This window comes from Loxodonta africana, chromosome 13, assembly GCF_030014295.1.
Source record: "Loxodonta africana isolate mLoxAfr1 chromosome 13, mLoxAfr1.hap2, whole genome shotgun sequence".
Taxonomy (NCBI): Eukaryota; Metazoa; Chordata; class Mammalia; order Proboscidea; family Elephantidae; genus Loxodonta; species Loxodonta africana.
The window spans coordinates 60,250,977-60,265,438 of NC_087354.1; the positions used below are offsets into that span (position 1 = coordinate 60,250,977).

The following is a 14,462-nucleotide window of genomic DNA, read 5'->3' on the forward strand; positions in this document are numbered from 1 at the left end:
TGCCGCGAGCCGTCGTTCGCAGGTGCGGAGAGAGCCGGGAAATGCCACTTCCCTCACGACGGTCCCCGGAAGTCGTGTCCGCGGGGAGTGCTGCATGTTTGGTCAGCGCCGCTTGGCTTTGCCGCGAATTCGGCTGCGCTTTCTCGGTGGCATTTTATTCCTGCCGGGGTCGTTGCCCGCCTTTGGCTTTGTGGTCTCTGCGCCCGGGGTCCGGAAACTGCTGGAAGGAGCCCGACTTCACCTTTGCCTGGACAGGCGAGAGGCGCGACGCCGAGTGGACGCAGAACGGTCAGAGGTGCCTCAGTGGTATTAATACTGGTAAAGATATTTGCAAATGTCAGCGTTTGTATAACTTTACACTGTTTTTGTGATGTTACAGTAAATACTTGTGTAATGAAGTAGGCAACGAAGTACAGATGTGGAAATTGAGGCTCAAAAAGGTTAGATGAGTTGTTCATGGTCTCTTAGCGGGCTAGTGACCCAGTGGGAGCCTTCCCATTTCGGATGGTTAATCACCTATTTTCAAAGGACCTGACTTGCAAGTGTTGTTATTACTATTTTTTTAATACGCTTTAAAGCGGCCGTTGAATTAAAACAGGCTTAGTGAAGCGAGCATTTATCTGATCAACGGTAGAGACCGGAAGAGAACGGGGTTTTGTTTCTCAGATTATTTTAAATTACATTGTAGGGGTATTAAAGGCACGTTAGTGTTTCTCAGACTGGTTCTGCCACTATTGATTTTTGACCTTGGGGCCTGGTCAGGGACACAGCCGATTATTATAATAAAGGCAGCCAGAAGAAAACATGTAAATCCGTCACTCTGCTTTCCTCTTTTATAAACATCCACCTGGTTTCTCCAGAAACTAAGGTGTTGGCAAGGAGTATTGCTTTCCAGGAAGTACTTGAGGCTTTTTAGTTGTTCAAAGTAAAACCAGCCAAATCTCCATTGTATTTTGTCAAACATAGATGGCAGGATGAGTGAAGCCCTGAAACCATTGCCCTGAGGTGATCATTAAACCTTAAACCGAAAGTATCTCCTGAAGTCTTCTTAAAATCAAACGGTAGTTTAGCTTAACTAATAAAAAAGGCCTGCCTTGCGCATTATACTCTTTTAAGAACTATCTATAGGAGACCAAATTGACAGCAGCAACTTGAAGGATTAGGAAACTCATGGGGCAGTGAGATTATATTAATGAGGGAGGTACAGCTCAGAAAAGGAGGATGAGAATGGTTGCACAACTCAAAGAATGTAATTAGTGTCACTAAATTGTACATGTAGAAACTGTTGAGTTGGTGTATATTTTACTGCGTATATTCATAGGGTTTTCTAGGCTTTAAAGAAGCAGATCTTTAAGGAAGCAGATCGCCAGGTCTTTCTCCCCTGGGGGTGGGTTTGAACCACTAACCTTTTAGTTAGCAGCCTGGCACTTAAGAAATTTTGTTGTTTCTGTCATATTAAGTAGGCTGGGTGGCACAAGCCGTTTGTGATAGGCTGTTAACCTAAAGGTTGGCAGTTCAAACTCACCCAGTGGCTCCATGGAAGAAAGGCCTGGCCAGGTGATTCCCAAAGATTACAGCCAAGAAAACCCACATGGAGCAGTTCTACTCCGTAACACATGGGATTGCCGTAAGCCTGTAACACTTTGGCAATGTGGTTTAAAAAAATTTTTTTAATCATAAATATTGCTTTAAAAAATGAAATACAAAAGGGCTGACATTGAAAAGTAATAATTCTTTACCTGTCTTTCTCTTCTGATTTCTCAGAGGCAATCACTTTGCCTGTCTCTTTTAGTAGTTAGCTTCATGGTATGCCTTTAAAGGTATAAAGAGCATGTCTTTTTTTCCCTTGGTTTTTGAATTATCCATTTAACGTCTTATATTTAGACATTCTGTACTAGAAGAGGATTTAGCTTTGGCTTACACTATATATATTTTAATTAAATCAGAAAATGATGTTTATATGACAAAAATATTGTTCACTCCAGAGCAAAGTAGTGACATGAAATCTAAAAGGATGTTTTGCTAAGTTATTGCTTCCCATTTTCTTTGTACACAGATCTGAAGAGATTTCCTGGACCTGTACTCTTTCAAAACCACCTTTGCATTGTGCTGCGTTTGTTGAAACAATGTTTGGAAGATTGACTCTTCCACAATGGCTTTTTGCCAGCATCCTTGGAATTGCTGGAGGAGTGTATATTTATCAACCAATATTTGAACAGTATTCCAGAGATCAGCAGGCATTAAAAGAAGAGTTGAAAGTGGCACAAGAATCAGAAGAGAAGAAAAATTAATACCACATGGAGTTGAATTGTAATAATTGTTTAGAGTTCCACTGAAAGTGTACATTGACTTAATAATCTGGTAAAACCTTCTCAAATACATTTTAAACATTAAAAACTCAACGGGTACTTATTTAAAATGCTTTATTAAGGTAGCACTGTCAACGTTAATGTTTTCGTATTTTGCCATTTTACGTCTTTCTTCCAGGACAGAGCAGTAATTTCCTTTAAGCAAAAATGAATGATCTTAAGTAATATTTTGTTTCCTAAAACCAAAAAACCTGTGACCGTCAAGTCAGTTTCCACTCACTGCGACCCCGTAGGGCAGAGTACAACTGCCCCATTGGGTTTCCAAGGCTGTAATCTTTACAGAAGCAGACTGCCACATCTTTCTCCTGTGGAGTGACGGGGGGGTTCAAACTGCCAATCTTTCGGTTAGCAGATGAGTGTTTAACCACCGTGCCACCAGGGCTCCTTTCGTTTCATAGTCAGGGTTTATTTTTCTGAGAACATAGCGTATGCAGTTTCATGGGTGACAATCTAGGTATATGTAAAAGAGCAGGGAATGGTATTTATGATAGTGTTTGTAGATGAGGTGAACTAAGTTGACTACCTCAGATAGAAAGCCTCTCAATTAGCATATAGTTAGTCTGGTTTAATATACGTCAAGGTCCCTGGGTAGCACAAGTGGTTTGTGATTGGCTGCTAACCTAAAGGTTGGCAGTTTGAGCCCACACAGTGCACATTGAAGAAAGACTTGGTGATATCCTTCTGTAAAAATTACAGCCAAAAAAACCCCGTGGAGCTGTTCTATTCCTTGACATGGGGTCACTGTGAGTCAGAATTGACTTGATGGCTACCGGTAATATACTTCAGTCGTCTTTTTCTGCCCGAGTGTTTTCTCAGCCTGAGTAGAATGGAGTAGTTGAGAATTGGGGTAGCTCAGATCAAGTTGAGTTTTAGAAAGGGTAGATTGCTTGGCAAATAAGACACAAATCTGTTTAACCCACTAAGGAAATTTGCATTAATAATTGTGGTAAGGAAAGAGTTAATATGTTATGAAACTATTCATATAGTTAAAGTATTTTTTGAAATTGCTAGGACCGATACTACTTTTAGCCCTATCAATGAAAGCTTTAAATGTAATCACATATGTGCAAAAGGCTTTATGTAATTCAGGAAATTTTTTATTATCGATGTTCTTTTTCTTTAAAGGTAAATTCATTATAACTTAATTTCAGCTATCTATGTTAAGTGGAGACCAGCATGGGTAATTTAAAAAAAGAAACGCACAAGGTGACGATTATCTTTATATAAATTGATATAGCAGTTTTGTATGAGCTTTTGAGACTTTTTTCTGTACACATGAAAAATGTTATCTACCATGTGATTTTTTTTTTTTTTTTACCATGTGATAGGCCTGGCTTTGCTTGGCTACGGGTAAACTGGGATTCTGCTCTGTTTCTTTTCATCCTGAGTCCTAGGCTGAAGGATCAGCTCCTGTTTAGGGTATGAAAGAAGCACATACCCAAGAGAAATGAAACTCTGTGTCCACACAAAAACTTGAACATGAATGTTCATTGCAGCATTATCCATAATAGCCACAAGGTGAAAACAACCCAAATGTCCATCAACAGATGAATGGATAAACAAAATGTTACGGTATATACACACAATGGACACTCTTTTCTCAGACTCCTTTTTGGACTTCCCTGTCCATGCCTTAAATGCTGGGTGTTCCTCTGGGTTCTGTACTGTGCCCCTTCTTTGTACTCTAGTATACTTTGTAGACTAGCTCATCAATCCTGTTACCCGATTAGGGTCCGTGCCCTGGAGCAGTTGAGCCAGTGAAAGGTACTCCGAGTCAGGGTGAGAAAGTTTACCAAGGGGATGTACACGTCACTGGGGACCAGCAGCAACACAGGCTGTCTCTGGAGTCCCAAAGAGCAGTTTTACATTAGAGCTTATATAGAATTTTACAAGGGTTAGAAGTGTCTGTAGTCAGCAGATGGCGTGGCCAGAGGAGTTATTCATTACAAGATAGTGACAAAAGACTATCAGACTAAAGAGACACGTGCTAGACATCTCTTAATCAGGCTAAAGATACACATATCAGACACCTGGGCTTTTATTTCCCTGTGGGGGGTTGTAAGTCAGGTGGTCGGACAGAACAAAGTTATTTGCATCAGATTAAAACAGAACAAAGTAGTTAACAGAAGTATGTGAAGGAGGAGGCAGGCAGAGGAAAGAGAAAAATTGATAGGTTCATCATGGCTTTAGTTATGTCAAGCACTCAGTTGCACATTTTGAAAAGGAGAAAACACTCTGGGGAGTATCAGGGTCTCAACTCTCACATCTACCCTTTGGGTATTAGCTCCAGCACCTGTCTTCCATTCTTAAGGTCAGCCTATTCCACTGCATACTGTGATGTTCTGCTGGTGCTGGGGAGTCAAACTTTAAATGTTCTAAACTGAATTCGTTATGTCATATTTCACCCTTCCTACTTGTTGCAACTGGGTTTTCTTCCTGTCGCTCAGTGGTTCATAGTTGCCCACACCAGAAACCTGGGCATCTCCAGGGTCTCCTCCTCCCTCACCCCCTACAACCAAGTCCTCTTGACTCACTTTCTAAATGGTTCTGTCCATTCATCTCCATCCTCACAGCCACTACCTTAACCAGGTCTTTATTTTCCCTTGCTTGGATTTCAGCATACCCATTCTTAGCCTTATAACTACTAAGAAAATATGTTCCAAGTTCTAGTCATGGCTCTGTCACTTTTTAACTGTATGATCTTGGTCAGTTTTTTCATGGCTTTAATACTCAGTTTCCTCATCTGTGATACGGAGAGAATAGTACCTACTTTATAGGGCAGTTGTGAGAAGTAAATGAGGTTATGCATGCAAAATTCTTTGCATATTGGCTGACTCATCATAAATCAATAAACATTAGCAATTATTTCTCTGGAGTTCTTTATAACTCAGACCCTACTTATTTTTCCAATTTCTTCTCTGATTACTTCCTTCCAATAAATTTTTCAGCTTTTTAGAACTTCTTTCAGTTGCTTCAATGTCTCATGCTTTCTCTTCCTAGAGTTCTTCACCCTCTCATCCTATTCATCCTTATTAATTTGTACATCACTTTCTCTGGGAGGTCTTGATTTGGTGTCACCTCTTCGAGTTCCAGTAACACTTTAACTTTCCTTTTCAGGGCCCTAGGAGTTCTGGGTGGCACAGATGGTTAAGTACTTGACCACTAGCTGAAAGACTGACAATTTGAACCCAGCCAGAGGTGCCTTGGAAGACAGGCCTGCTGATCTGCGTCCAAAAGTTCACAGCCTTTAAAACCCTACGGAGCAGTTTTACTCTGCACGTCTGGGGTCGCCATGAGTTGGAATCCATGGCACGTAACAACAATCAGGGTCCTTATCTTACTGGAGTTGCCTGCTTACATGTTGATCTTCTACTGTATGACTGTAAGCTCCCTGAGGGCAAGGACCAGTTTACCTTGTTCACTATTGCATCCCTAGTACCTAACACAGTGCCTGTATTATTGAATGAATGAGTGATGAATGGACTGCAGCATCACTGCCCATTTTCTGAAATCCTGTCTGGTTGACTCCTGGCCACAAGCCTTGCCTTGCTAGGGTGGTGGTGGGGAGTGGCTGTCCCTGTATCACATCAGCCATTGGCAATTACTATATTGTTGGTCCCTCAGACCTTAGCTCTCAGTGACTCTCAGATCTCTTCCTCTAGACAGGAACGTGGTTACTCCTGTTAACCTCCACAAACAATGTGATGACTCTTCTCACACAGAAAACAGCCCTTGAAACCATCACCCTATGATGAATCCTGTTCTCTCTAACCCTAAGATCACTGTATTATGTTTGTCTGTAATACTGACAGTTTTACATGATCCATGCTATGTGTGAGGGGCCAGTCCCTGGAAAAGGACACCATGCTTGGTAAAGTAGGTCAGTGAAAGAGAGGAAGACCCTCAACGAGATGGATTGATGCAATATCTGCAACAATGAACTCAAGCACAGCAAAGATAATGAGGATGTCGCAGGAAGAGTATTTCTTTCTGTGGTACGCTGTTGTTAGGTGGTGTCGAGTCGCTTCCAACTCATTGCGACCCTGTGCGCAACAGAGTGAAACACTGCCAGTTCCTGCACCATCCTCACAATTATTGTTATGCTTGAGCTCGTTGTTGAAGCCAATGTGTCAGTCCACCTCACTGAGGGTCTTCCTCTTACCTGCTGACCCTGTACTCTGCCAAGCATGATGTCCCTCTCCAGGGACCGATCCCTCCTGACAACATGTCCAAAGTATGTAAGATGCAGTCTTGCCATCTTCGCTTCTAAGGAGCATTCTGGCTGCACTTCTTCCAAGACAGATTTGTTCATCCTTTTGGCAGTCCATGGTATATTCAATATTTTTTGCCAGCGCCACAATTCAAAGGCGTCAATTCTCCTTCGATCTTCTTTATTCATTGCTCGGCTTTCCCATGCATATGATGCGATTGAAAATACCATGGCTTGGGTCAGGTGCACCTTAGTCTTCAAGGTAACATCTTTGCTTTTTAACACTTCAAAGAGGTCCTTTGCAGCAGATTTACCCAATGCAGTGCATCCTTTGCTTGCTTGACTGCTGCTTCCATGGCTGCAGTTGCCTGTTTTGAAAAGGAGAAAACATGCTGGGGAGTATTAGGGTCACAACTCTCAATCTACCCTTTGGGTATTAGACATAGGGTCACTATAAGTCGGAACAAACTCAACAGTACCTAACAACAGTAAATATGAGATTTGGTAAATTGGGTACATATCTGAGAAAATAGCACTTCCATAATGGGAACTGAGTAACTGTCGACCCAGAAGAACGATAGGTTTGGAATTTGTGGTGGAAGTTGACACATATCAACGGACGTTTTGTAAGAGAAGCTGGACTAAGGCTTCCAACCAATTCGTTTTGCCTATAGGGTTGCTCGGAAACCCTGGTGGTATAGTGGATAAGCGCTATGGCTGCTAACCAAGAGGTTGGCTGTTCAAATCCACCAGGCACTCCTTGGAAACGTTATAGAGCAGTTCTACTCTGTCCTACTGGGTCACTATGAGTCGGAATTGACTGCAATGGTTTTTTTTTTTTTTTTTAATATGGTCACTGTGAGTCCTGTGTATGTACAGATTCTTCATGAGCACAATTAAGTGTTCTGGAATTTCCATTCTTTGCAGTATTATCCACAACTTGTTATGATCCACACAGTTGAATGCCTTAGTGTAGTCAATAAGACACAGGTAAACATCTTTCTGGAATTCTCTGCTTTCAGCCAAGATCCATCTGACATCAGCAGTAATATCCCTGGTTTCACATCCTCTTCTGAATCCGGCCTGAATTTCTGGCAGTTCCCTGTCGATATACTGAAAGATCTTCTGCAATATTTTACTTGCATGTGATATTAATGATATTGTTTGATAATTTCTGCATTTGGTTAGATCACCTTTCTTGGGAATAAGCATAAATACGGATCTCTTGAAGTCAGTTGGCCAGGTAGGTGTCCTCCAAATTTCATGGCATAGATGAGTGAGCAGTTTCAGAGCTGCATCTGTTTGTTGAAACCTCTTGATTGGTATTTTGTCAATTCCTGGAGCCCTGTTTTTCACTAATGCCTTCAGTGCAGCTTGGACTTCTTCCTTCAGTACCGTCAGTTCCTGATCACACGCTACCTCGCGAAACGGTTGAACATCGTCCAATTCTTTATACCATCTTCTTTTGATGCTTCCTGTATCGTTAAATATTTTCCCCATAGAATCCTTCACTATTGTAACTCGAGGTTTCAATTTTTTCTTCAGCTCTTTCAGCTTGAGAAATTCCTGGTGTGTTCTTCCCTTTTGGTTTTCTATCTCCAGCTCTTTGCACATGTCATTATAATACTTGACTTTGTCTTCTTGAGCTACCCTTTGAAATCTTCTGTTCACTTCTTTTACTTCATCATTTCTTCTTTTTGCTTTAGCTACTTGACTTTCAAAAGCAAGTTTCAGAGTCTCTTACATCTATTCTGGTCTTTTCTTTCTTTCCTGTCTTTTTAATGACCTCTTGCTTTCTTCATGTATGATGTCCTTGCTCAATTTGTCTGGTCTTTGGCCATTAGTGTTCAACACATTGAATCTATTCTTGAAATGGTCTCTAAATTCAGGTGGGATATACTGAAGTTCGTACTTTGGCTCTTGTGGACTTGTTCTAATTTTCTTTAGTTTCAGCTTGAACTTGCATATGAGCAATTGATGGTCTGTTCCACAGTTGGCCCCAGGCCTTGTCCTGACCGGTGATACTGAGTTTTTCCGTCGTCTCTTTCCACAGATGTAGTCAATTTGATTCCTGTGTATTCCATCTGGTGAGGTCCATGTGTATAGTTGCTGTTTATGTTGGTGAAAGAAGGTATTTGCAGTGAAGAAGTCATTGGTCTTGCAAAATTCTGTCATGCAATCTCCAGCATTATTCCTGTCACCAAGGCCATATCTCCAACTACTGATCCTTCTTCTTTGTTTCCAACTTTCACATTCCAATCGCCAGTAATTATCAATGCATCCTGACTATATGTTTCATCCATTTCAGATTGCACAAGCTGATAAAAATCTTCAATTGCTTCATCTTTGGCCTTAGTGGTTGGTGCGTAAATTTGAATAATAGTTGAATTAACTGGTTTTCCTTGTAGGCATATGGGTATTATCCTATCACTGACAGTGTTGTACTTCAGGATAGATCTTGAAATGTTCTTTTTAACAGTGAATGCAGCGCCATTTCTCTTCAAGTTGTCATTCCTGGCGTAGTAGACTATATGATTGTCTGATTCAAAATGGCCAATACCAGTCCATTTCAGCTCACTAATGCCTAGGATATTGATGTTTATGCGTTCCATTTCATTTTTGACAATTTCCGATTTTCCTAGATTCATACTTCGTACATTCCAGGTTCCGATTATTAATGGATGTTTGCAGCTGTTTCTTCTCATTTTGAGTCGTGCCACATCAGCAAGTGAAGGTCCCGAAAGCTCTACTCCATCCATGTCATTAAGGTCAACTCTACTTTGAGGAGGCAGCTCTTCCCTAGTCATCTTTTGAGTGCCTTCCAACCTGGGGGGCTCATCTTCCAGCACTATATCAGACAATGTTCTGCTGCTATTCATAAGGTTTTCACTGGCTAATGCTTTTCAGAAGTAGACTGCTGGGTCATCTTCCTAGTCTGTCTTAGTCTGGAAGCTCAGCTGAAACCTGCCTACCATGGGTAACCCTACTGGTATCTGAATACCGGTGGCATAGCTTTCAGCATCACAGCAACATGCAAGACCCCACAGTACAGCAAATTGACAGAGACGTGTTTGGACAGAAAAAAGGGATACTGCGTGGTTTAAAGTCAGGAAAGATGTGCGTCAGGATTGTATCCTTTCACCATACCTATTCAATCTGTATGCGGAGGAAATAATCCAAGAAGCTGGACTATATGAAGAAGATCAGGGCATCTGGATTGGTGGAAGACTCATCAACAACCCGCATTATGCAGATGACACAACTTTGCTGAAAGTGAAGAGGACTTGAAGCACTTACTGATCAAGAAAGATTAAAGAGCACAGCCTTCATTATGGATTGCGCCTCAACATAAAGAAAACAAAAATCCTCACAACTGGACCAATAAGCAGCATCATGATAAGTGGGGAAAAGATTGAAGTTGTCAAGGATTTCATTTTGCTTGGATCCACAGTCAACACCCATGGAAGCAGCAGCCAAGAAATCAAACGACACATTGCATTGGGCAAAGCTGCTGCAAAAGACCTCTTTAAAGTGTTGAAAAGCAAAGATGTCACCTTGAAGACTAAGGTGCACCTGACCCAAGCCACGGTATACATCATATGCATGTGAAAGCTTGAGAATGAATAAGGAAGACAGAAGAATTGATGCCTTTGAATTGTGGTATTGGCAAAGAATATTGAATATACCATAGACTGCCAAAAGGGTGAACAAATCTGTCTTGGAAGAAGTACAACCAGAACGCTCCTTAGACGCAAGGATGGTAAGACTGAGTCTTACATACTTTGGACATGTTGTCAGGAGGGATCAGTCCCTGGAGAAGGACATCATGCTTGGTCAGCGAGAAAGAGGAAGACCCTCAAGGAGATGGATTGATACAGTGACTGCAACAATGGGCTCAGGCGTAACAAAGATTGTGGGCGAGGCGCAGGACTGGGCAGTGTTTGCTTCTGTTGTACATAGGGTCGCTATTAGTAGGAACCAAGTGTAAGGCACCTAACAACAGCAACAACATGAATTGGAATCAACCGAGGGCCACAGGTTTGGCTTTGTTTTTAAGAAGGAATTATTTGGTTCAGAGGTGCTTTGCCTGTGAGGCCAGGAGGTGGGCTCAGTAGTCACTGTTCAGACCTCTGGGCTACTGGAGGAGGAGCTTGGCTTCCTCTGGCTGGGAACCAGGTGGTCTGACCTGCTTCACAGCTACAGGTCTGGGAGGGTGGGGGTCTGCAGGCTCCCCCCGACAAAGGCCGGCACCGAGAGAAAGAAGCCGCTGGGTGGCAGCAAAGGCTCACAGGTTCCTCCTGTCTGCGGAGGCTCTAGGTCTCTTGCTTCTGTAATTGCTCTAACAGTTTTAGAAATTGAGTGGTTTTAGAATCCGAGTTAGATGGTGTGAGGAGAGACCCCGTTAGTTACTTCCTCCTAGAATTATATTTTTTCCTGACAAAATTTTGCTTCGTTATTCCTGTGGCTGTCCCTGGCTTGGGGAAGGCCATACCCAGCCTGAGCCGCGTGGGGAGCTGCAGGGCGGGAGGGACAGTGGCCGGTTGGCACCTCTGGCTACTAGGGTGCTGGCCCCAGCCCGACGCGCTGAAAACACCTAGAAAATGGCTTTGGGGAGGAGTTCCGCGAGAGTCACTGAGCACCTTGTAAATGTCGCCCCTTGTTCTCAAAACCGATCCCTGCCCCGGCTGACCTTGCACGCCTTCCAGAAAAGGTCAGTGGAGACCTGGCTTGGGACAAATGTGGCGAACAGGGTCCTCTCGTGGCTCGTAAGAGGACCCCGAGGTGGAGTCCTTTGCTGCTTCCTCGGCAGGGTGTCCCTGGGCAGGTGCCGCCTGCCCCGCGAGGAGGGCTCGGGCAGAGGACCTTCAGGGGCGGATAACCCGTGAGCGAGGTACCATGGGCTTACGTGTGCGTGTAGTGCACAGCTTCACCTGTTTTTCACCATACCTTTAAAACCCATGTGAAATGGCGCACCTCGGGTTAGTAAGTACGCACACGTAAGCCCCTGCGTACCTCGCTTCCTGTTCCTCCGCCCTGGTCCCTCTCCCGGCCCCAGAGTCGGCGGGGTGCCCCCAGAGGTGACAGGAGGAAGCGGGAGGTGGAAGGAAGAGGAGGTCCCGCCCCACCTCGCTCTCCTTTACGGGAAGTGATGTGGGGCCAGACGGAAAATACCCGCCAACTACCCAAAATCGGGGGACGCGGCTGCCGGAGACAGAGGCGCACTGGACGGCGGCCGAGCCAGGTGAGCCAGGTGGGGGCGCTGGGCAGGGAGGCGGGCTTGGGGCTGGAGGCTATCACCTTCTGTTTTCGCTCCTGGGGATTTGATCCCTCCAGAAAAGTTGCTTTGCGTCTCCCGGGCCAGCGGACAGAGCCCAGCGGTGACCACCGCCGGGGTGGCGGGGGGTCAGCCGGGGCGAGGGCGCAGTCCCAGCTCGGGCGGGGTCTGCGATCGCTTCCAGGTGGGCATCCAGGTGCAAGGGACCCCTGGGGGGTAAGGAAACGTCGCCGGTGGGAGAGGAGGAGGTCCAGATTTTTCCTAACCGCTCACCTTCTTTCTCCTTTTTCTTTTTTCAGTTTAATTATTTAACGTCTTTACACTTTTGTTGGTTGGTAAACATCGGGGCGGCAAGCTAGCTGGGTGAAGTAGTTGCTCCTTTTCCTGTCAGTCCTGCAGAAAACCCTACCAGGCAGCCAGGCCTTGGGTCTGGACTCGCAGTAGGCTGATGTGCTGACAGGTTTCAGTAATTATTGCCAAAGCCTTGTCTGTGTCCCCATAGACCACCGATTAAGCAAAGTAAGGCCGAAGTGAAGGAAACCTGTGAGTCCTTGACTTCTCCGCCTGTCGGTCCCTGCTGGCCAGCTGGCCCACGTGGCCCCCAAGCCTGTGCTGCAGGAGCCTCTTCCTTACCAGGTGCGGGCTAACAGCTGTTCTTCCTTCCTGGATGAATTGTCACTTGGACTGTGGAAGTTGTAGGGTGGGGGAGGGAGTGAACATATGCCATACTATTATTGCTGACTTATTTTGTTGGTGCTCCACTACTCCTGTTCCTTCTTTTCAGCTCTCCTAAGAATTTGCTGTAGTGGGAAAAGACCCTGATATTAGCCTTAACACAGTCTGCAAAACAGGATTTCTGCAGATGATTAGAAATGAAGAAGGGCTGTTACTAAAAAGCTTAGAGGACCTGACTGAGTGCCGTTCTTTTCTGTATTTATGTTGCCTGCCTGCTTGTATCCTCCCTCTTATTTTTTCCTTCTTTTTTAACTTTCTGTGGCATGCCTTAGTTTTTAAGTTTGATGAGGTTCTGTTGATCTGTATTTTTCTTTTGTTACTTGTGCTTTTGGTGGCATATCTAAGAAGCCATTGCCTAATTCAAAGTCAGAAGATTTGCACTATGTTTTCTAGGTGTTTTGTAACTTTAGCTACTACGTTTAAGTCTTTAATCCATTTTGAGTTAATTTTTGCATATGGTGTGAGGTAGGAGTCCAACTTTATTCTGATTCATGTGGCTATCCAGCTGTCCCCTCACCGTTTTGTTGAAAAGGCTGTTTTTTCCTGCATTGTATTGTCTTGGCACCCTTGTCGAGACTCAGTTGAGGGTAAATGTGAGGGTATTTCTGGACTCTCAGTTCTGTTCCTTTGATCCGTGTGCTTATCGTGTGCTGGTAGCACGCTGTCTGGATTGCTCTTGGTTTGTGGTTCATTTTGAACTTGGGAAGTGTGAGTCCTCCAAATTTGCTCTTCTTTTTCAAGATCGTTGTGGCTGTTTTGAATCCCGTGAGTTTCCATATGAATTTAGAACCAGCTTGGCAATTTCTGCTGCCTTGGTTCTAGATCAGATACAGGAATTTTGAAGTAAGTAGCAATCTCTAGGAACTGGACTCTTAATCTTCCCCTCTGTAGTCTGCTTTTCCCTTTGTATTCTCCATCTCAGTAAATGGCAAATTCTCTCTTGCTCAGGCTAAACGTCCTGGACCCATCCTTCATTCCATTCTTTCTGTCATACCCCTCATCTAATCCCTCAGCAAGTCCTATTGCTTCTACCTTGAGGATGTATCTAGAACATAACCATTTCTCACCACTCCCATTGCTTCTATAAAGCTCATGTCATCTCTGTCACCTGGGTAATTATTGCAAGGCTCCTAAAGGGCCTCCCTACTTCCACTCTGGCCACTCTACACTGCAACCAGACTGAGCCTTTTAATACTTAAATCAGTAATGCCACCCATACTCTGTTCAATATTCTCCAGTAGCTTGTTATCTCAGAGGAGAAAAGCAGTCCTCATCATGGCCAACCCCTCACGTGGTGTGTGGCTCTCTCTGTTTTAACCTTCTGTCACTCTTCCCTCTGCTTACTCTGCTCCACTCACAATGGCTTTCTTGCAGTCCCTTGAGCGTGCATTCGCCTCAGGATTTTGCACTTGCTGTTCCCGCTGCCTGGAATGCTGTTCCCTCAAATGCATGGCTTTTTCACTTATTTCATTAAGATCAAAAGTAATTTCCTTGAAGAGGCCTTTGCTATCTGAAACAGCATCACTCTCCCATTACTTTTTGCCGCCTTATCTTGCCTTGTTTTTCTTCCGAATAGAACACTAACTGTCATGAGAAGCACACAGATAGATAGGTGGGTGGGTGGATGGATGAATGATGACAGATAGATAGATCGATAGTACTGTGTATATCCTAATGCTAGAATATAAGCTCCACGAAGGCCAGGAATTCGTCCCTGTGGTGTGGTGTCCCTAGCACTTAGAATGCTTTCTCACACATTGCACTCAATAAATGAATGAAAAGGGAATGGAGGACTGAGAAATGAGGATCACCGTACTGTTTTTTTTCTCACTAGTCCTTCTCACTTTATCTGTAAGAGAAATGGCCTCAGATG

At 43.9% G+C, this 14,462-nt stretch overlaps 2 protein-coding genes across 6 annotated transcripts in view; both read left to right on the top strand.

Annotated features, from left to right (window-relative positions):
• The first annotated feature begins 38 nt into the window (after nt 1–38).
• Nucleotides 39–2,397, top strand: PIGBOS1 (PIGB opposite strand 1). Of its 4 annotated transcripts, none has more exons than XM_023558255.2 (2): nt 39–295; nt 2,057–2,397. In XM_023558255.2, exons 1-2 carry the CDS (start codon nt 42–44, stop codon nt 2,289–2,291), a joined length of 489 nt encoding a protein of 162 aa, XP_023414023.1. In that variant the 5' UTR covers nt 39–41; the 3' UTR covers nt 2,292–2,397. The 4 variants fall into 4 exon arrangements, with proteins under 4 accessions (XP_023414023.1, XP_023414024.1, XP_064123597.1 ...); XM_023558256.2 differs by having other exon boundaries at nt 39–288; XM_064267527.1 differs by having other exon boundaries at nt 183–336.
• Nucleotides 2,398–11,659: 9,262 nt separating this feature from the next.
• Nucleotides 11,660–14,462, top strand: part of RAB27A (RAB27A, member RAS oncogene family) — an 87,281-nt gene continuing 84,478 nt past the window's right edge. The window contains exon 1 of one of the 2 annotated variants that reach the window (XM_023558252.2): nt 11,660–11,821. The gene's annotated coding sequence lies outside the window, so the exon portion shown is untranslated. The remainder of the gene's footprint in view (nt 11,822–14,462) is intronic. The other variant, XM_003418323.4, reaches the window with a different exon arrangement.